This window comes from Oncorhynchus mykiss, chromosome 9 (assembly GCF_057628025.1).
Source record: "Oncorhynchus mykiss isolate SJ-2025 chromosome 9, ASM5762802v1, whole genome shotgun sequence".
NCBI classification, from domain to species: domain Eukaryota; kingdom Metazoa; phylum Chordata; class Actinopteri; order Salmoniformes; family Salmonidae; genus Oncorhynchus; species Oncorhynchus mykiss.
In genome coordinates, this window is record NC_143030.1 from 10,842,340 (window position 1) to 10,864,592 (window position 22,253).

General features: G+C 42.4%; 1 protein-coding gene across 1 annotated transcript in view; it reads right to left on the reverse strand.

The window, feature by feature from the left end:
• Positions 1-3: 3 nt before the first annotated feature.
• Positions 4-22,253, reverse strand: part of mark2b (MAP/microtubule affinity-regulating kinase 2b) — a 91,002-nt gene continuing 68,752 nt past the window's right edge. The window contains 6 exon segments of the mRNA XM_090183407.1: positions 4-2,001; positions 2,004-2,058; positions 2,060-2,187; positions 2,190-2,389; positions 3,404-3,439; positions 18,144-18,170. Coding sequence (XP_090039533.1) covers positions 1,946-2,001; positions 2,004-2,058; positions 2,060-2,187; positions 2,190-2,389; positions 3,404-3,439; positions 18,144-18,170 — 502 coding nt within the window. The 3' untranslated portion in view covers positions 4-1,945.

Below are 22,253 nucleotides of genomic sequence, written 5' to 3' on the forward strand. Positions count from 1 at the left end.
CACTTTTGTCACTGGCCTAAATGCAACCAACTTTTTATTACTTTCCATAATTTCTTTTGCACAAAAACAAATACATTTGGAGTCCCGTCTCTCCCAACCAAATACTGGTTAAAATGTCGGACTCAAATTACAGCAAAAAAAAAAATGTAAAACAAAATAAAATCAACATTGAAATATAGTCATAACAGCAAGAGTAAAGACAGCACCTTAAAACAATGATTTAACAGAACGACTTTTTAAACAAAGAACTGAGGCGTTTTGCTCAGGTACACCGTCCCCCATCATTTGGCTAGAGATTACTCAGCAAACCCCTCACTCTTTTCCACTGGCAGAGAAAGGAGAGAGAGAGAGAGAGCTCCTACTAAATAGAATCGACGCCGCTGACAACAAGAATAGTCTAGTCGGTCACAAGGTGGGCACAGTGACACAACGTTTGGCCTGATCCTACGAAAAGGCAGCGGCAACACGTTCACATTATCAAAACCCAACCCGTCCTACAGAAGATAAATCGACCTCAAAGTGAACGAGCAGTAGTCTTCATCACCCAGTCAGGAAGATGCCCAGCGAGGTGGGGTGGGGGGGGGGGGGGGGGGGGGGAGCTCAGGTGAGGCGTTCTTTAACCCAAACAAAGTGATTAAAAACACTAAAACAAATCAAGAAGTTCTAAATTAATTTGTTCAGAGATCAATTTTAAAATGAAATACTGATTGATAAAAGGCTGAATATCGGAACATGACTACTCCTTGGGGAGAGATGGGAGTAGAAAGATGGCTGCTGTGTGTTCTCTCTGTACAGAAGCGCGATACAACCCCATCGATCATTAACAAGTTTCTTTGTCATAATAGAACAGCAACGAGAAGAACTACATTTGTCTTCTATAAAAAAAGGAAATTCCCCCTTTATTTTTTCTCCAGTGTACAACCTTTTGACCTTAAACCAACCAGAATGAAGAAAATAAAAACAAAGTGTTGTTGTCCAATGAGGAATCGAGTCTATTGGCCTGTGACTGGATGAAACGGGGATGATGTCACCCCTGGTGAAAAGTGAGGGTTGAGGGACATGGGCGGGGCGGGGCGGGAGCCTGGTGTGTTTGGATTCAAAACATCCGTCATTTAGGGTCCAGTTTGGTGAGTGTGTGTGAGAGAGACTTAAAACAGAGCAGTGTCTTGACATTCTCCCCTCACATCAAACGGGCAGAAAGTGTGTCCTTCCACCAAAGGCCTGTGGTGTGTTCTACAGTTCAGATTCCAGGGGGGGGGGGGGTCCATTTGGGTCAGAGAACAGGAGAACCCAGGAGAACCGTTCCAGCGTTGAGTTAGTTTATTTCCAGCATCAAGTCGGTCCGCTCTGTTCTCTTTAGAACTCGAGTGTAACCCAGTCTAGAACCGACAGGAGAAAAGCCTCGGAGCAGGTATGACGATGTGTTCAGACTCCCTCCCCTCAGTACAGTGTGTGTGTGTGTGTGTGTGGGGCAGCGAGAGAGAGGCAGAGTGTGTACAACCACCAGGTGAAAAGAGATAGCGTCAGAACCAACATGCAGTGGATCTAGAAGACGAGAACCCAGTGAGGTTCTAAAACACAAACCTCAACAGAGGAAAAAAAAAAAACCCAGACAGAACCACCCCCAGCAGAAGAACATTCACTCCACCCATTAACTTGTCAAACACTGAACCCCTCCCACCTACCCAGTACAACATCCTTCTCATTCAGTCTCTTCTTCTCTCCATTCCCCCCAGTACAACATCCTTCTCATTCAGTCTCTTATTCTCTCCATTCCCCCAGTACAACATCCTTCTCATTCAGTCTCTTCTTCTCTCCATTCCCCCAGTACAACATCCTTCTCATTCAGTCTCTTCTTCTCTCCATTCCCCCAGTACAACATCCTTCTCATTCAGTCTCTTTATTCCTCTCTATCCACATGTGTAAAACCGCTCATCGCTCCGTCTCACAGTTTGAGCTCGTTAGCGATCTTCGACGCGATGTTCTTAAATGCGATCGACGTCCGGAGATCCTTTTGAAGCGCACGCCGTTCAGTGAGAGGCGGGGCAGCTTGCACACCCTCCATCTCCCATTGGACGAAGTCGTCCCGGGAAGGGTTCCCGAAGATGCACAGCAGCATGTATCGCTCCCGCAGCTCGTACTCACAGCTGTTGGATTCTAGAACCTTCCGGATCTCTCTCATCATCTCCCGGGATCCAAAGAGGACGTGGTCTTCATGGACCAGGTGAACCGGAGGGAACGCGGTTTGGTCGACAGGTCCTTCGGTGGCGGGGTGGCGGTACCGGAAACAGGGGAGGAGTTATCCTTGTTCTCGTCTCCGCTGCCGCTGTGGGAGGAGCCTAGGACGCCGCTCTTCTCTGATTTGTCGACGGTGCTGCTCAGCATCGACCTGTAGGAGGAGAGAGTGGAGGGATGAAAGCAAGAGGGAGAGGGGGCAGGGGGAGAGATGGAGGGGGCAGGAGGAGAAGGGTGTTGGAGAGGGAGGCAGGGGGAGTAGGGTGTTGGAGAGGGAGGCAGGGGGAGTAGGGGGTTGGAGAGGGAGGCAGGGGGAGTAGGGGGTTGGAGAGGGAGGCAGGGGGAGTAGGGGGTTGGAGAGGGAGGCAGGGGGAGTAGGGGGTTGGAGAGGGAGGCAGGGGAGTAGGGGGTTGGAGAGGGAGGCAGGGGGAGTAAGGGGTGGAGAGGGAGGCAGGGGGAGTAGGGGGTTGGAGAGGGAGGCAGGGGGAGTAGGGGGTTGGAGAGGGAGGCAGGGGGAGTAGGGGGTTGGAGAGGGAGGCAGGGGGAGTAAGGGGTTGGAGAGGGAGGCAGGGGGAGTAAGGGGTTGGAGAGGGAGGCAGGGGGAGTAGGGGGTTGGAGAGGGAGGCAGGGGGAGTAGGGGGTTGGAGAGGGAGGCAGGGGGAGTAGGGGGTTGGAGAGGGAGGCAGGGGGAGTAGGGGGTTGGAGAGGGAGGCAGGGGGAGTAGGGGGTTGGAGAGGGAGGCAGGGGGAGTAGGGGGTTGGAGAGGGAGGCAGGGGGAGTAAGGGGTTGGAGAGGGAGGCAGGGGGAGTAGGGGGTTGGAGAGGGGGGCAGAGAGGAGGAGAGAGAGAAACAGAGTGAGGAATGAGATGATTAGGAGAAACAGGGAGATAAGGTAAGGACAACACCCAATATGACTTAAATAGCCCTGACACACACACACACACACACACCTCTAACCATGCATGTACATGCCTACGTCACACACACACACACCCATTCGCTAACATTCAGAAACGACATCCCTAATTGGTTAAAACTAAGGTTTGTCAACCAATTACCAAATAAATTTACCAAATCACCCTTTAATCCAATCATATCTATCCCTCCGAGATTTACTGATTAGGTCTGATTGATTGATTGATTGAGGGATGGTTGGTTTGAGTCTCACCTGCTTTCCTCATCCTGACCCTCTCCCTCATACGGACTCCTCAAGAAAAATCAACACAAGTTTAGTCTTCGGAGCTAACGGCTAATAGGCTACAAAATGTTAGTTTAACAGCTAGCAACACCACTAAGCACAGTACCATCCTCCACAAGCACACACGTTGACATTCCTATTCCAGAACCCATTCCTATTCCAGAACCCATTCCTATTCCAGAACATAGTGGCTTTGTGTATCAGTACAGAACGCCCTGTAGCATAAAACCACACCAGGGAGGGAAAAAATTTAAGGGGAGTAGGGGCATTTTAAAGATTTATTCATGATGATTGAAATGTTTATGAACTAATAGATTAGAACAGAGGGATGGTTTGATTTAGAATGGGATGTTCAGTTTAGAATAGTTTGGAATGGGATGTTGTGTTTGAAATGGGATGTTGTGTTTGAAATGGGATGTTGTGTTTGGAATGGGATGTTGTGTTTGGAATGGGATGTTTAGTTTGGAATGGTTTAGAATGGGATGTTTAGTTTGGAATGGTTTAGAATGGGATGTTTAGTTTGAAATGGGATGTTGTGTTTAGAATGGGATGTTGTGTTTGGAATGGGATGTTTAGTTTGGAATGGGATGTTTAGTTTGGAATGGTTTAGAATGGGATGTTTAGTTTGGAATGGGATGTTGTGTTGTGTTTGGAATGGGATGTTGTGTTTGGAATGGGATGTTGTGTTGTGTTTGGAATGGGATGTTTAGTTTGGAATGGTTTAGAATGGGATGTTTAGTTTGGAATGGTTTAGAATGGGATGTTTAGTTTGGAATGGGATGTTTAGTTTGGAATGGGATGTTTAGTTTGGAATGGTTTAGAATGGGATGTTTAGTTTGGAATGGTTTGGATGTTTAGTTTGGAATGGGATGTTTAGTTTGGAATGGTTTAGAATGGGATGTTTAGTTTGGAATGGGATGTTGTGTTGTGTTTGGAATGGGATGTTGTGTTGTGTTTGGAATGGGATGTGTTTGGAATGGGATGTTGTGTTTGGAATGGGATGTTGTGTTGTGTTTGGAATGGGATGTGTTTGGAATGGGATGTTTAGTTTGGAATGGTTTAGAATGGGATGTTTAGTTTGGAATGGTTTAGAATGGGATGTTTAGTTTGAAATGGGATGTTTAGTTTGGAATGGGATGTTTAGTTTGGAATGGTTTAGAATGGGATGTTTAGTTTGGAATGGTTTAGAATGGGATGTTTAGTTTGGAATGGGATGTTTAGTTTGGAATGGTTTAGAATGGGATGTTTAGTTTGGAATGGGATGTTTAGTTTGGAATGGTTTAGAATGGGATGTTTAGTTTGGAATGGGATGTTTAGTTTGGAATGGTTTAGAATGGGATGTTTAGTTTGGAATGGGATGTTTAGTTTGGAATGGTTTAGAATGGGATGTTTAGTTTGGAATGGAATGTTTAGTTTGGAATGGTTTAGAATGGGATGTTTAGTTTGGAATGGGATGTTTAGTTTGGAATGGTTTAGAATGGGATGTTTAGTTTGGAATGGGATGTTTAGTTTGGAATGGTTTAGAATGGGATGTTTAGTTTGGAATGGAATGTTTAGTTTGGAATGGTTTAGAATGGGATGTTTAGTTTGGATTGGGATGTTTAGTTTGGAATGGTTTAGAATGGGATGTTTAGTTTGGAATGGGATGTTGTGTTTGGAATGGGATGTTGTGTTTGGAATGGGATGTTGTGTTTGGAATGTTTTAGAATGGGATGTTTAGTTTGGAATGGGATGTTGTGTTGTGTTTGGAATGGGATGTTGTGTTTGAAATGGGATGTTTAGTTTGGAATGGGATGTTGTGTTTGGAATGGGATGTTTAGTTTGGAATGGTTTAGAATGGGATGTTTAGTTTGGAATGGGATGTTTAGTTTGGAATGGTTTAGAATGTGATGTTTAGTTTGGAATGGTATGTTTAGTTTGGAACAGTTTGGAATGGGATGTTTAGTTTGGAACAGTTTGGAATGGGATGTTTAGTTTGGAACGGTTTGGAATGGGATGTTTAGTTTGGAACAGTTTGGAATGGGATGTTTAGTTTGGAACAGTTTGGAATGGTTTGGAATGGGATGTTTAGTTTGGAATGGGATGTTTAGTTTGGAATGGTATGTTTAGTTTGGAATGGTATGTTTAGTTTGGAATGGTATGTTTAGTTTGGAATGGTATGTTTAGTTTGGAATGGGATGTTTATTATGGAATGGGATGTTTGGTTTGGAATGGGATGTTTAGTTTGGAATGGTATGTTTAGTTTGGAATGGTATGTTTAGTTTGGAATGGTATGTTTAGTTTGGAATGGGATGTTTATTATGGAATGGGATGTTTAGTTTGGAATGGGATGTTTAGTTTGGAATGGTATGTTTAGTTTGGAATGGTATGTTTAGTTTGGAATGGTATGTTTAGTTTGGAATGGTATGTTTAGTTTGGAATGGGATGTTTATTATGGAATGGGATGTTTAGTTTGGAATGGGATGTTTAGTTTGGAATGGTTTAGAATGTGATGTTTAGTTTGGAATGGTATGTTTAGTTTGGAACAGTTTGGAATGGGATGTTTAGTTTGGAACAGTTTGGAATGGGATGTTTAGTTTGGAACGGTTTGGAATGGGATGTTTAGTTTGGAACAGTTTGGAATGGGATGTTTAGTTTGGAACAGTTTGGAATGGGATGTTTAGTTTGGAACGGTTTGGAATGGGATGTTTAGTTTGGAATGGGATGTTTAGTTTGGAATGGTATGTTTAGTTTGGAATGGTATGTTTAGTTTGGAATGGTATGTTTAGTTTGGAATGGTATGTTTAGTTTGGAATGGGATGTTTATTATGGAATGGGATGTTTGGTTTGGAATGGGATGTTTATTATGGAACGGTTTGGTTTGGAATGGGATGTTTAGTTTGGAACGGTTTGGTTTGGAATGGGATGTTTATTATGGAACGGTTTGGTTTGGAATGGGATGTTTAGTTTGGAACGGTTTGGTTTGGAATGGGATGTTTAGTTTGGAACGGTTTGGTTTGGAATGGGATGTTTAGTTTGGAACGGTTTGGTTTGGAATGGGATGTTTAGTTTGGAACGGTTTGGTTTGGAATGGGATGTTTAGTTTGGAACGGTTTGGTTTGGAATGGGATGTTTAGTTTGGAACGGTTTGGTTTGGAATGGGATGTTTAGTTTGGAATGGGATGTTTGGTTTGGAATGGGATGTTTAGTTTGGAACGGTTTGGTTTGGAATGGGATGTTTAGTTTGGAATGGGATGTTTGGTTTGGAATGGGATGTTTAGTTTGGAACGGTTTGGTTTGGAATGGTATGTTTAGTTTGGAATGGGATGTTTAGTTTGGAACGGTTTGGAATGGGATGTTTAGTTTGGAATGGGATGTTTGGTTTGGAATGGGATGTTTAGTTTGGAATGGGATGTTTAGTTTGGAATGGGATGTTTATTATGGAACGGTTTAGTTTGGAATGGGATGTTTAGTTTGGAACGGGATGTTTAGTTTGGAACGGTTTGGAATGGGATGTTTAGTTTGGAATGGGATGTTTATTATGGAACGGTTTGGTTTGGAATGGGATGTTTAGTTTGGAACGGTTTGGAATGGGATGTTTAGTTTGGAACGGTTTGGTTTGGAATGGGATGTTTAGTTTGGAACGGTTTGGTTTGGAATGGGATGTTTAGTTTGGAATGGGATGTTTGGTTTGGAATGGTATGTTTAGTTTGGAACGGTTTGGTTTGGAATGGGATGTTTAGTTTGGAACGGTTTGGTTTGGAATGGGATGTTTAGTTTGGAACGGTTTGGTTTGGAATGGGATGTTTAGTTTGGAACGGTTTGGTTTGGAATGGGATGTTTAGTTTGGAATGGGATGTTTGGTTTGGAATGGGATGTTTAGTTTGGAACGGTTTGGTTTGGAATGGGATGTTTAGTTTGGAATGGGATGTTTGGTTTGGAATGGGATGTTTAGTTTGGAACGGTTTGGTTTGGAATGGTATGTTTAGTTTGGAATGGGATGTTTAGTTTGGAATGGGATGTTTGGTTTGGAATGGGATGTTTAGTTTGGAATGGTATGTTTATTATGGAACGGTTTAGTTTGGAATGGGATGTTTAGTTTGGAATGGGATGTTTAGTTTGGAATGGGATGTTTGGTTTGGAATGGGATGTTTAGTTTGGAATGGGATGTTTGGTTTGGAATGGGATGTTTAGTTTGGAATGGGATGTTTATTATGGAACGGTTTAGTTTGGAATGGGATGTTTAGTTTGGAACGGTTTGGTTTGGAATGGGATGTTTAGTTTGGAATGGGATGTTTATTATGGAACGGTTTAGTTTGGAATGGGATGTTTAGTTTGGAACGGGATGTTTAGTTTGGAACGGTTTGGAATGGGATGTTTAGTTTGGAATGGGATGTTTAGTTTGGAATGGGATGTTTATTATGGAACGGTTTGGTTTGGAATGGGATGTTTAGTTTGGAACGGTTTGGAATGGGATGTTTATTATGGAACGGTTTGGTTTGGAACGGTTTAGTTTGGAACGGTTTGGAATGGGATGTTTAGTTTGGAATGGGATGTTTAGTTTGGAACGGTTTGGTTTGGAACGTTTAGTTTGGAATGGGATGTTTAGTTTGGAACGGTTTGGAATGGGATGTTTAGTTTGGAATGGGATGTTTAGTTTGGAACGGTTTGGAATGGGATGTTTAGTTTGGAATGGGATGTTTAGTTTGGAATGGGATGTTTAGTTTGGAATGGGATGTTTAGTTTGGAACGGTTTGGTTTGGAATGGGATGTTTAGTTTGGAACGGTTTGGTTTGGAATGGGATGTTTAGTTTGGAATGGTATGTTTAGTTTGGAATGGGATGTTTAGTTTGGAACGGTTTGGTTTGGAATGGTATGGTTTAGATTAATGATTTAATTTGTAATAGGATGGTTTAGTTTGGAATGGTTTAATTTGGAATGGTATGGTCTGGTCTGGAATGGTTTGGTCTGGAATGTAGGGGAGTATGTGAGTCCTGTGCCTAAAGAAGAGGGAAGGAAGGAGGGAAAGTGGGTCAAATAGTCTCTCCAACAGCATTACACTGCTGCACCTAGTCAGACTAGCCCTCTAAACCTGCACACACAGCACAGCCATGTACAGATAACAGAGGACGGATAGAATGAACAATATATTAGATAAGAGAAGAGCCATACACTACCGTCAAAAGTTCTAGAACACCTAATCATTCAAGGGTTTTTCTTTATTTTTACTATTTTCTACATTGTAGAATAATAGTGAAGACATGAAAACTATGAAATAATACATATGGAATCATGTAGTAAACCAAAATTCTGCAGCGATACGCCATCGCATCTGGTTTGCGCTTAGTGGAACGATCATTTGTTTTTCAACAGGACAATGACCCAACATACCTCCAGGCTGTGTAACGACTATTTTACCAAGAAGGAGAGTGATGCAGTGCTGCATCAGATGACCTGGCATCCACAATCCCCCGACCTCAACCAAATTGAGATGTTTTGGGATGAGTCGGACTGCAGAGAGAAGGAAAAGCAGCCAACAAGTGCTCAGCATATGTGGGAACTCCTTCAAAACTGTTGGAAAACCATTCCAGATGAAGCTGGTTGAGAGAATTCCAAGAGTGTGCAAAACTGTCACCCAAAGGTGGCTACTTTGAAGAATCTCAAATATATTTTGATTTGTTTAACACTTGTTTGGTTACTACATGATTCCATATGTGTTATTTCAGTTTTCATGTCATCATTATTATTCTACAATGTAGAAAATAGTAAAAATAAAGAAAAACCCTTGAATGAGTAGGTGTTCGAGAACTTTGGACCGGTAGTGTATGACTGAAAAAACAGAGCCATAGAGACACGACATGCAGACTGGCAAACCGACAAATTCAACTGAGCACCGACTAAATACTTCCTTTTATACTGAACAAATATAAATCATATAGCAGTTAAAAATAGACATGTAGATATAATATAGATATAATTATGACATTTAGATAAGATATGTATAGATATAATAATGACATGGAGATATAATATAGATATGTAGATATAGAAATAATATAGATATGTAGATATAATAATGACATATAGATAAGAGATGTATAGATATAATAATGACATGTAGATATAATATAGATATGTAGATATAATATAGATATGTAGATATAATAATGACATATAGATAAGAGATGTATAGATATAATAATGACATGTAGATATAATATAGATATGTAGATATAATATAGATATGTAGATATAATAATGACATATAGAAATAATATAGATATGTAGATATAATAATGACATAGATAAGAGATGTATAGATATAATAATGACATGTAGATATAATATAGATATGTAGATATAATATAGATATGTAGATATAATAATGACATGTAGATATAATATAGATATGTAGATATAATATAGATATGTAGATATAATATAGATATGTAGATATAATAATGACATATAGAAATAATATAGATATGTAGATATAATAATGACATAGATAAGAGATGTATAGATATAATAATGACATATAGAAATAATATAGATATGTAGATATAATAATGACGTATAGAAATAATATTGATATAATAATGACATATAGAAATAATATAGATATGTAGATTTAATAATGACATATAGAAATAATATAGATATGTAGATTTAATAATGACATATAGAAATAATATAGATATGTAGATATAATAATGACATATAGAAATAATATAGATATGTAGATATAATAATGACATAGATAAGAGATGTATAGATGTAATATAGATATAATATAGATATGTAGATATAATAATGACGTATAGAAATAATATAGATATGTAGATATAATATAGATATGTAGATATAATAATGACATATAGATAAGAGATGTATAGATGTAATATTGATATAATAATGACATATAGAAATAATATAGATATGTAGATATAATAATGACATATAGAAATAATATAGATATGTAGATATAATGACATATAGAAATAATATAGATATGTAGATATAATAATGACGTATAGAAATATTATTTCGACATAATAATGACATGTAGATATAATATAGATATGTAGATATAATGACATATAGAAATAATATAGATATGTAGATATAATAATGACATATACAGTGGGGAGAACAAGTATTTGATACACTGCCGATTTTGCAGGTTTTCCCACTTACAAAGCATGTAGAGGTCTGTAATTTTTATCACTTCAACTGTGAGAGACGGAATCTAAAACACAAATACAGAAAATCACATTGTATGATTTTTAAGTAATTAATTTGCATTTTATTGCATGACATAAGTATTTGATCACCTACCAACCAGTAAGAATTCTGGCTCTCACAGACCTGTTTTTCTTTAAGAAGCCCTCCTGTTCTCCACTCATTACCTGTATTAACTGCCCCATCCATCCATGCAATAAAATGCAAATTAATTACTTAAAAATCATACAATGTGATTTTCTGGATTTTTGTTTTAGATTCCGTCTCTCACAGTTGAAGTGTACCTATGATAAAAATTACAGACCTCTACATGCTTTGTAAGTAGGAAAACCTGCAAAATCGGCAGTGTATCAAATACTTGTTCTCCCTACTGTAGATAAGAGAAGTATAGATATAATAATGATATATATAAATAATATAGATATGTAGATATATTAATGACATATAGATAAGAGATGTATAAATATAATATAGATATAATAATGACATATATAAATAATATAGATATGTAGATATAATAATGACATAGATATGTAGATATAATATAGATATGACATATAGATATGTAGATATAATAATGACATAGATATAATATAGATAAGATGTATAGATATAACATAGATATAATAATGATATAACATAGATAAGAGATAATATAGATATTTAGATATAATAATGACTATAGAAATATCATAAGATATATAGATATAACATAGATCAAATATAGAGATAATGATATAATATCGATATCAAGATAAATTAGACATATATGGTGCGGCAGGAGCGTTGGACTAGTAACGGGAAGGTTGCAAGATCAAATCCCCGAGCTGACGAGGTAAAAATCAGTCGTTCTGCCCCTGAACAAGGCAGTTAACCCACTGTTCCTAGACCAGTTAACCAACTGTTCCTAGACCAGTTAACCAACTGTTCCTAGACCAGTTAACCCACTGTTCCTAGACCAGTTAACCAACTGTTCCTAGACCAGTTAACCAACTGTTCCTAGACCAGTTAACCAACTGTTCCTAGACCAGTTAACCAACTGTTCCTAGACCAGTTAACCCACTGTTCCTAGACCAGTTAACCCACTGTTCCTAGACCAGTTAACCCACTGTTCCTAGACCAGTTAACCCACTGTTCCTAGACCAGTTAACCCACTGTTCCTAGACCAGTTAACACACTGTTCCTAGACCAGTTAACCCACTGTTCCTAGACCAGTTAACCCACTGTTCCTAGATCAGTTAATCCACTGTTCCTAGACCAGTTAACCCACTGTTCCTAGACCAGTTAACCCACTGTTCCTAGACCAGTTAACCCACTGTTCCTAGACCTGATAACCCACTGTTCCTAGACCAGTTAACCCACTGTTCCTAGACCAGTTAATCCACTGCTCCTAGAAATGATAACCCACTGTTCCTAGACCAGTTAACCCACTGTTCCTAGACCAGTTAACCCACTGTTCCTAGACCAGTTAACCCACTGTTCCTAGACCTGATAACCCACTGTTCCTAGACCAGTTAACCCACTGTTCCTAGACCAGTTAATCCACTGCTCCTAGACCAGTTAACCCACTGTTCCTAGACCAGTTAACCCACTGTTCCTAGACCAGTTAATCCACTGCTCCTAGACCAGTTAACCCACTGTTCCTAGACCAGTTAATCCACTGCTCCTAGACCTGATAACCCACTGCTCCTAGACCAGTTAACCCACTGTTCCTAGACCAGTTAACCCACTGTTCCTAGACCAGTTAATCCACTGCTCCTAGACCAGTTAACCCACTGTTCCTAGACCAGTTAACCCACTGTTCCTAGACCAGTTAATCCACTGCTCCTAGACCAGTTAACCCACTGTTCCTAGACCAGTTAACCCACTGTTCCTAGACCAGTTAACCCACTGTTCCTAGACCAGTTAACCCGCTTTTCCCCTGAACGAGGCAGTTAACCCGCTGTTCCCCTGAACGAGGCAGTTAACCCGCTGTTCCTAGACCAGTTAACCCACTGTTCCTAGACCAGTTAACCCACTGTTCCTAGACCAGTTAACACACTGTTCCTAGACCAGTTAACCCACTGTTCCTAGACCAGTTAACCCACTGTTCCTAGACCAGTTAACCCACTGTTCCTAGATCAGTTAACCCACTGTTCCTAGATCAGTTAACCCACTGTTCCTAGACCAGTTAACCAACTGTTCCTAGACCAGTTAATCCACTGCTCCTAGACCAGTTAACCCACTGCTCCTAGACCAGTTAACCCACTGTTCCTAGACCAGTTAACCAACTGTTCCTAGACCAGTTAATCCACTGCTCCTAGACCAGTTAACCCACTGTTCCTAGACCAGTTAACCCGCTGTTCCCCTGAACGAGGCAGTTAACCCGCTGTTCCCCTGAACGAGGCAGTTAACCCGCTGTTCCCCTGAACGAGGCAGTTAACCCGCTGTTCCCCTGAACGAGGCAGTTAACCCGCTGTTCCCCTGAACGAGGCAGTTAACCCGCTGTTCCCCTGAACGAGGCAGTTAACCCGCTGTTCCCCTGAACGAGGCAGTTAACCCGCTGTTCCCCTGAACGAGGCAGTTAACCCGCTGTTCCCCTGAACGAGGCAGTTAACCCGCTGTTCCCCTGAACGAGGCAGTTAACCCGCTGTTCCCCTGAACAAGGCAGTTAACCCGCTGTTCCTAGACCAGTTAACCCGCTGTTCCCCTGAACGAGGCAGTTAACCCGCTGTTCCCCTGAACGAGGCAGTTAACCCGCTGTTCCCCTGAACGAGGCAGTTAACCCGCTGTTCCCCTGAACGAGGCAGTTAACCCGCTGTTCCCCTGAACGAGGCAGTTAACCCGCTGTTCCCCTGAACGAGGCAGTTAACCCACTGTTCCCCTGAACGAGGCAGTTAACCCGCTGTTCCCCTGAACGAGGCAGTTAACCCGCTGTTCCCCTGAACAAGGCAGTTAACCCCACTGTTCCCCGGTAGGCCGTCATTGTAAATAAGAATTGTTCTCAACTGACATGCCTAGTTAAATAAAGGTTAAATAAAAAAATGATATAATAATGACATGATGTATAGATAATGACATAATGTATAGATATAATATAATAATGATATACTTTAATAGATATAATAGAGATGATATATAGATAATGACATAATGTATAGATAATGATATAATGTATAGATATAATATAATAATGAAATACTATAATAGATATAATAGAGATGATATATAGATAATGACATAATGTATAGATAATGATATAATAATGATATACTTTAATAGATATAATAGAGATGATATATAGATAATGACATAATGTAAATATTGGAAAGCTGCCGTGGTCATCCCCCTCTTCAGAGGGGGAGACACTCTAGACCCAAACTGCTACAGACCTATATCCATCCTGCCCTGCCTTTCTAAGGTCTTCGAAAGCCAACAAACAGATCGCCGACCATTTAGAATCCCACCGTACCTTCTCCGCTATGCAATCTGGTTTCCGAGCTGGTCACGGGTGCACCTCAGCCACGCTCAAGGTCCTAAACGATATCAGAACCGCCATCAATGAGAGACAATACGGTGCAGCTGTATTCATCGACCTGGCTAAGGCTTTTGACTGTCAATCACTGTATTCTTATTGGCAGACTCAACAGCCTTGGTTTCTCTAATGACTGCCTCGCCTGGTTCACCAACTACTTCTCAGACAGAGGTCAGTGTGTCAAATCGGAGGGCCTGTTGTCTGGACCTCTGGCAGTCTCTATGGGGGTGCCACAGGGTTCAATTCTCAGGCCGACTCTTTTCTCTGTATACATCAATGATGTCGCTCTTGCTGCTGGTGATTCTCTGATCCACCTCTACGCAGACGACACCATTCTGTATACTTCTGGCCCTTCTTTGGACACTGTGTTAACAACCCTCCAGACGAGCTTCAATGCCATACAACACTCCTTCCGTTGCCTCCAACTGCTCTTAAATGCAAGTAAAACTAAATGTATGCTCTTTAACCGATCGCTGCCCGCACCTGCCCGCCCGTCCAGCATCACTACTCTGGACGGTTCTGACTTAGAATGTGTCGACAATTACAAATACCTAGGTGTCTGGTTAGACTGTAAACTCTCCTTCCAGACTCACATTAAGCATCTCCAATCCAAAATCAAATCTATAATTGGCTTCCTATTTCACAACAAAGCATCCTTCACTCATGCTGCCAAACATACCCTCGTAAAACTGACCATCCTACCGATCCTCGACTTCGGCGATGTCATTTACAAAATAGCCTCCAACACTCTACTCAACCAATTGGATGCAGTTTATCACAGTGCCATCCGTTTTGTCACCAAAGCCCCATATACTACCCACCACTGCGACCTGTATGCTCTCGTTGGCTGGCCCTCGCTTCATATTCGTCGCCAACCCCACTGGCTCCAGGTCATCTATAAGTCTTTGCTAGGTAAAGCTCCGCCTTATCTCAGCTCACTGGTCACCATAGCAGCACCCACCCGCAGCACGCGCTCCAGCAGGTATATCTCACTGGTCATCCCCAAAGCCTATTCCTCCTTTGGCCGCCTTTCCTTCCAGTTCTCTGCTGCCAATGACTGGAACTAATTGCAAAAATCACTGAAGCTGGAGACTCATATCTCCCTCACTAACTTTAAACATCAGCTGTCAGAGCAGCTCACAGATCATTGCACCTGTACATAGCCCATCTGTAAATAGCCCATACCTCATCCCCATATTGTTTTTTATTTTTTGCTCCTTTGTACCCCAGTATCTCTACTTGCACATTCATTATATGCACATCTACCACTCCAGTATTTAATTGCTAAATTGTAATTATTTCACCACTATGGCCTATTTATTGCCTTACCTCCTTACTACATTTGCACACACTGTACATAGACTTTTCTATTGTGTTATTGACTGTACGTTTGTTTATTCCATGTGTAACTCTGTGTTGTTGTTTGTGTCGCACTGCTTTGCTTTATCTTGGCCAGGTCGCAGTTGTTAATGAGAACTTGTTCTCACCTGGTCTACCTGGTTAAATAAAATAAATAAAAATATGACATAATATAGACATAATGATATAATATAGATATAATATAACATCTATATAATAATGCTGGCCCATTACTCTCTGCTCCAATAAAACATGTGTTTGCTGTTCCTAATCTTCACCAGCAGAGAGAGCAGTCACTCTGCCTAACCTGCTAAATTACACCCCCTGGTGGTGTAAAGTGTCATCACACTGACATTTAAACGTAAACATCATAACCCAACGTGGAAAAACCCAGGTGTCTTCTGTGAAAGTGTTGTTGCAACAGTGTGTGTGTGTGTGTGTGTGTGTGTGTGTGTGTGTGTGTGTGTGTGTGTGTGAGAGAGATATTTTCCCTGACATCCAAAAGTACTCACTCCATTTTGAATACTTATTAGCAGGACAGGAAAATGGTCAAATTCACATGCGTATCAAGAGAACACCCCTGGTCATCCCTACTGCCTCTGATCTGGAGGACTCACTAAACAGAGAACATCCCTGGTCATCCCTACTGCCTCTGATCTGGAGGACTCACTAAACAGAGAACATCCCTGGTCATCCCTACTGCCTCTGATCTGGAGGACTCACTAAACAGAGAACATCCCTGGTCATCACTACTGCCTCTGATCTGGAGGACTCACTAAACAGAGAACATCCCTGGTCATCCCTACTGCCTCTGATCTGGAGGACTCACTAAAAAGAGAACATCCCTGGTCATCACTACTGCCTCTGATCTGGAGGACTCACTAAACAGAGAACATCCCTGGTCATCCCTACTGCCTCTGATCTGGAGGACTCACTAAACAGAGAACATCCCTGGTCATCCCTACTGCCTCTGATCTGGAGGACTCACTAAACAGAGAACATCCCTGGTCATCCCTACTGCCTCTGATCTGGAGGACTCACTAAACAGAGAACATCCCTGGTCATCACTACTGCCTCTGATCTGGAGGACTCACTAAACAGAGAACATCCCTGGTCATCCCTACTGCCTCTGATCTGGCGGACTCACTAAACAGAGAACATCCCTGGTCATCCCTACTGCCTCTGATCTGGAGGACTCACTAAACAGAGAACATCCCTGGTCATCCCTACTGCCTCTGATCTGGAGGACTCACTAAACAGAGAACATCCCTGGCCATCCCTACTACCTCTGATCTGGAGGACTCACTCTAAACACACACATGCTTCATTTGTAAATGTCTGCATGTTGGAGTGTGCCCCTGGCTATCTGTAAATACATTTAAAAACGGTGCCGTCTGGTATGCTTAATATAAGGAATTTGAAATGATTTATACTTTTGATACTTCGGTATATTTAAAACCAAATACTTTTACTGAAGTAGTATTTCACTGGGTGATTTTTCATTAAAAAAAGGTATCTTTCTTGACTTTTACGCAAGTATGACAATTGGGTACTTTTTCCATCACTGGTCAGTGATCAGCACCGGCCAGGGTATGAGGTGAATTAAAGGAGAGTGTGTACAGGGTCAGGTTAGGTGATTGTCTCTCATATGACCCATAGGGGTTTGATCAGTTGTTGTGTACTGTACTTGTGTACTAGGGTGCTCTTTTGAGATTCAATCCGTACCTAAAAACACCCGGCGCTAGCTGAGCAACCTCCCTAACAGAAGAGATGACATCATATCCTGTCAAACCAGTGACATCACTTCCTATTTTGAGGTAGGTGTAATCTGATCCCAGGTGTTCCCTCTATTCCTCCAACACCTACTCTCTATTTACACACTCACTCTCTCGGACACAAAGGGTCAGCTCACACAGAGAGGGATGAGGTGAGAGGATGATGGATAGAGGGATGAGGTAGAGAAGATGAGATGGATAGAGAGATGAAGTGAGAGGATGATGGAGGGAGGGAGGGATGATGTGAGAGGATGATGAGAGGGATGAGGTGAGAGGATGATGAGAGGGATGAGGTGAGAAAAGGTTTCCAAAATTCCTTGGTTTTCCCCAATTCCAGGGTTGAGGATTCACTGGAGATTGTCCCCTGCTGATTCTAGAAATCCTGCAACCGGGATTTCTGGAAAACCAGACAATTTTAGATACGATTTTCCAACCATACTGGGGGGTGGGGGGGGGTGGTGGTGGTGTAACGTTAGTAACCAAAGCAACAACAAAAAACCCACTTCACTCAAAACCAACGGCAAAAAAAGGGGCCAGCCACAGAATCGAGAGGGTAAAGGTCAGAGGTCAAGGCACAGGGAAAATCAAAACAAAAAGCGAACACCAAACGAGGGGGAGAATTTCGGTTGCCTCCCAAATGAAACATTATTCCTTACATAATGCACTACTTCTGACCAGGGGCTCTGGTCTATATAGGGGAAATGGTGCCATTTGGGATGCAAATAATATATATATATATATATATATATATATATATATATATATGTATATATATATAATCTGTAAATATCAAATGAAGACCAAAAAAGGGATTATTATAGTGGGTGATGTAGTTGCCTACCTTCTCAGAAATCTGAAGGAGAGATTTCTACAAAAACAAAAAGGAACACAAATAAAATAAATATATAAATATATAAATAAATATATAAATATATAAATGTACATTGGCTGACTGACAAGTTGTTTCACAAGAGTAGATTTATCAACAGAGAACAATGTGTACAGCCCAAATGGCACCCTATTCCCTATATAGTATACTACTGAGCCCTGGTCTAAAGTAGTGCACTATATAGGGAATAGGGTGCCAGCCCTGGTCTAAAGTAGTGCACTATATAGGGAATAGGGTGCCAGCTCTGGTCTAAAGTAGTGCACTATATAGGGAATAGGGTGCCAACCCTGGTCTAAAGTAGTGCACTATATAGTGAATAGGGTGCCAGCTCTGGTCTAAAGTAGTGCACTATATAGGGAATAGGGTGCCAGCTCTGGTCAAAAGTAGTGCACTACATTTAAAAAATGTTTTTATTTCATCTTTATTTAACCAGGTAGACTAGTTGAGAACAAGATCTCATTTACAACTGCGACCTGTCCAAGAATATAGGGAATAGGGTGCCAGCTCTGGTCTAAAGTAGTGTACTATATAGGGAATAGGGTGCCAGCTCTGGTCTAAAGTAGTGCACTATATAGGGAATAGGGTGCCAGCTCTGGTCTAAAGTAGTGCACTATATAGGGAATAGGGTGCCAGCTCTGGTCTAAAGTAGTGCACTATATAGGGAATAGGGTGCCAGCTCTGGTCTAAAGTAGTGCACTATATAGGGAATAGGGTGCCATTTGGGACACAAAATGTATTTAACTGTCTAACTGAGTCTGTTACTATAGCTGTGGGATTCAGGATTCAAAAACCAACTAAATCCTGTTATATCATATTTACATTATTTATTTATTTATTTATTTTACATAGAAAACCCCCTTGAAAATATCAAAATAAACTTTGAACAATATATATTTTTTAACGCAACTATTTGACAACACCAATAAAATGCTGCATCACAGTTGAATGAGTTTATCAGACGAGTGAAAAGGATTCCAGGGGGACTTTAATACTGGATGGCACCAATGATGTGTGTAAAACCCTGGATGACTGACAGGGGGCGCCATACTCAGTGCATAAAATACAAAAAACCTTACACCTTCCGTGTAAGCCAATCAGACGGCTGGGTTCAGCAGCGTCAGATGAAGACATGGGCTCCCTGGCCACTGAGGCATTCCATAGGCGGGATATTCAGATTCCTGTGTTCAAGAACATTGACCAGTCTCCATTGAAGCCACCACACAGCCATCTTCATGGTCCCCCTCCATTGTAACAAATATTTTGGAAGCTATAACAATGCATTTATTTATTAGCGTCTACATTTGTTTTTGCCAAGTATATTATATGACAGACACCTTAATGCATACTGTTAAATTATATGTGAACATAAAAATAAAAAATTGCAAAAAAATAAAGTCTTTAAAAAAAAATAAAATCCTTTATACTAATGTTACTGTCCCCATGACAACAAATACATACTTAAAACACATGTAATATTGTCCTAGCAACATTTTATTGAAATAATCTAGAATTCCATTCGTACTGGGGGAATGCTTCTTCAAAGCCTCTCATAGGCCACGAACAGAACATCAGCAATCCAGGGTTGACGCACGTCATTGGTTGGCACCGTTTCCCCTATTTGGTGTACTAGTGTAGTGTACTAGTGTAGTGTACTATAATCTACTCTGGGTTGAAAGTAGTACGTTATATAGGGAATAGGGAGCCATTTGGGACACAAAGACTTCGTTATAATGGCTTTTAAAATTTGCAAACGTGCAAATTAACATCCAAACAACTATAAAAAAGGTACTCCCATGATGTTTGGGGGGTGGGAATTTAATAAACAAACAAACCCCTTTAATGTCAAATGGAATGTTCTGAGACACAAGAGAGAGGTCCAGGACTGAACCAAATAAATATGGCTTTGTGAGGTGGTTTCGAATGTTAAAATGAGACACTTTGGGAGGGTAAACGCCCTTCCTGGCTGTAGGACAGGTGGTGAGGTCAGGTCATGTGATACACCGGTAAACGGTCTGTGTGTTATTTGATACCTTAATAAAAAAAACACAGTGAAACAAGAGCTCTACTTTTCACCGCTTCTCCTTTCAGCCAACACACAGGGCTCCAGAGCTTCTCCTTTCAGCCAACACACAGGGCTCCAGAGCTTCTCCTTTCAGCCAACACACAGGGCTCCAGAGCTTCTCCTTTCAGCCAACACACAGGGCTCCAGAGCTTCTCCTTTCAGCCAACACACAGGGCTCCAGAGCATCTCCTTTCAGCCAACACACAGGGCTCCAGAGCTTCTCCTTTCAGCCAACACACAGGGCTCCAGAGCTTCTCCTTTCAGCCAACACACAGGGCTCCAGAGCGCAAGCTTCTCCTTTCAGCCAACACACAGGGCTCCAGAGCTTCTCCTTTCAGCCAACACACAGGGCTCCAGAGCGCGAGCTTCTCCTTTCAGCCAACACACAGGGCTCCAAAGCTTCTCCTTTCAGCCAACACACAGGGCTCCAGAGCTTCTCCTTTCAGCCAACACACAGGGCTCCAGAGCTTCTCCTTTCAGCCAACACACAGGGTTCCAGAGCTTCTCCTTTCAGCCAACACACAGGGCTCCAGAGCTTCTCCTTTCAGCCAACACACAGGGCTCCAGAGCTTCTCCTTTCAGCCAACACACAGGGCTCCAAAGCTTCTCCTTTCAGCCAACACACAGGGCTCCAGAGCTTCTCCTTTCAGCCAACACACAGGGCTCCAGAGCTTCTCCTTTCAGCCAACACACAGGGCTCCAGAGCGTTTCCTTTCAGCCAACACACAGGGCTCCAGAGCTTCTCCTTTCAGCCAACACACAGGGCTCCAGAGCTTCTCCTTTCAGCCAACACACAGGGCTCCAGAGCTTCTCCTTTCAGCCAACACACAGGGCTCCAGAGCGCAAGCTTCTCCTTTCAGCCAACACACAGGGCTCCAGAGCTTCTCCTTTCAGCCAACACACAGGGCTCCAGAGCGCGAGCTTCTCCTTTCAGCCAACACACAGGGCTCCAGAGCGCAAGCTTCTCCTTTCAGCCAACACACAGGGCTCCAGAGCGCAAGCTTCTCCTTTCAGCCAACACACAGGGCTCCAGAGCTTCTCCTTTCAGCCAACACACAGGGCTCCAGAGCGCGAGCTTCTCCTTCACGCCAACACACAGGGCTCCAGAGCGCAACCAATGCAACTAAATATTTTCCTGTGCGACCTTGAGTTGTACTCTGGGAACATTGTGCAACTACGAAACAAATTAGCCCAGATAATAACTGTTGTAATGATAAGGCTTCGCTGTAGTTTCAGAGCGCCCACGACTAACACGCCCCCGGAGAAACACGGCCCCCGGAGAAACACGCCCCCCGACCAACACTACCCCCGACCAACACTACCCCCGACCAACACTAACCCGACCAACACTACCCCCGACCAACACTACCCCCGACCAACACTACCCTGGACCAACACTACCCCGACCAACACTACCCCCGACCAACACTACCCCCGACCAACACTACCCCCGACCAACACTAACCCGACCAACACTACCCCCGACCAACACTACCCCCGACCAACACTACCCTGGACCAACACTACCCTGGACCAACACTACCCTGGACCAACACTACCCTGGACCAACACTAACCCGACCAACACTAACCCGACCAACACTAACCCGACCAACACTACCCTGGACCAACACTAACCCGACCAACACTACCCTGGACCAACACTAACCCGACCAACACTACCCTGGACCAACACTAACCCGACCAACACTAACCCGACCAACACTACCCTGGACCAACACTAACCCGACCAACACTACCCTGGACCAACACTAACCCGACCAACACTACCCTGGACCAACACTACCCTGGACCAACACTACCCCGGACCAACACTAACCCGACCAACACTAACCCGACCAACACTACCCCGGACCAACACTACCCTGGACCAACACTACCCCCGACCAACACTACCCCGGACCAACACTACCCCGGACCAACACTAACCCGACCAACACTACCCCGGACCAACACTACCCCGGACCAACACTACCCCGG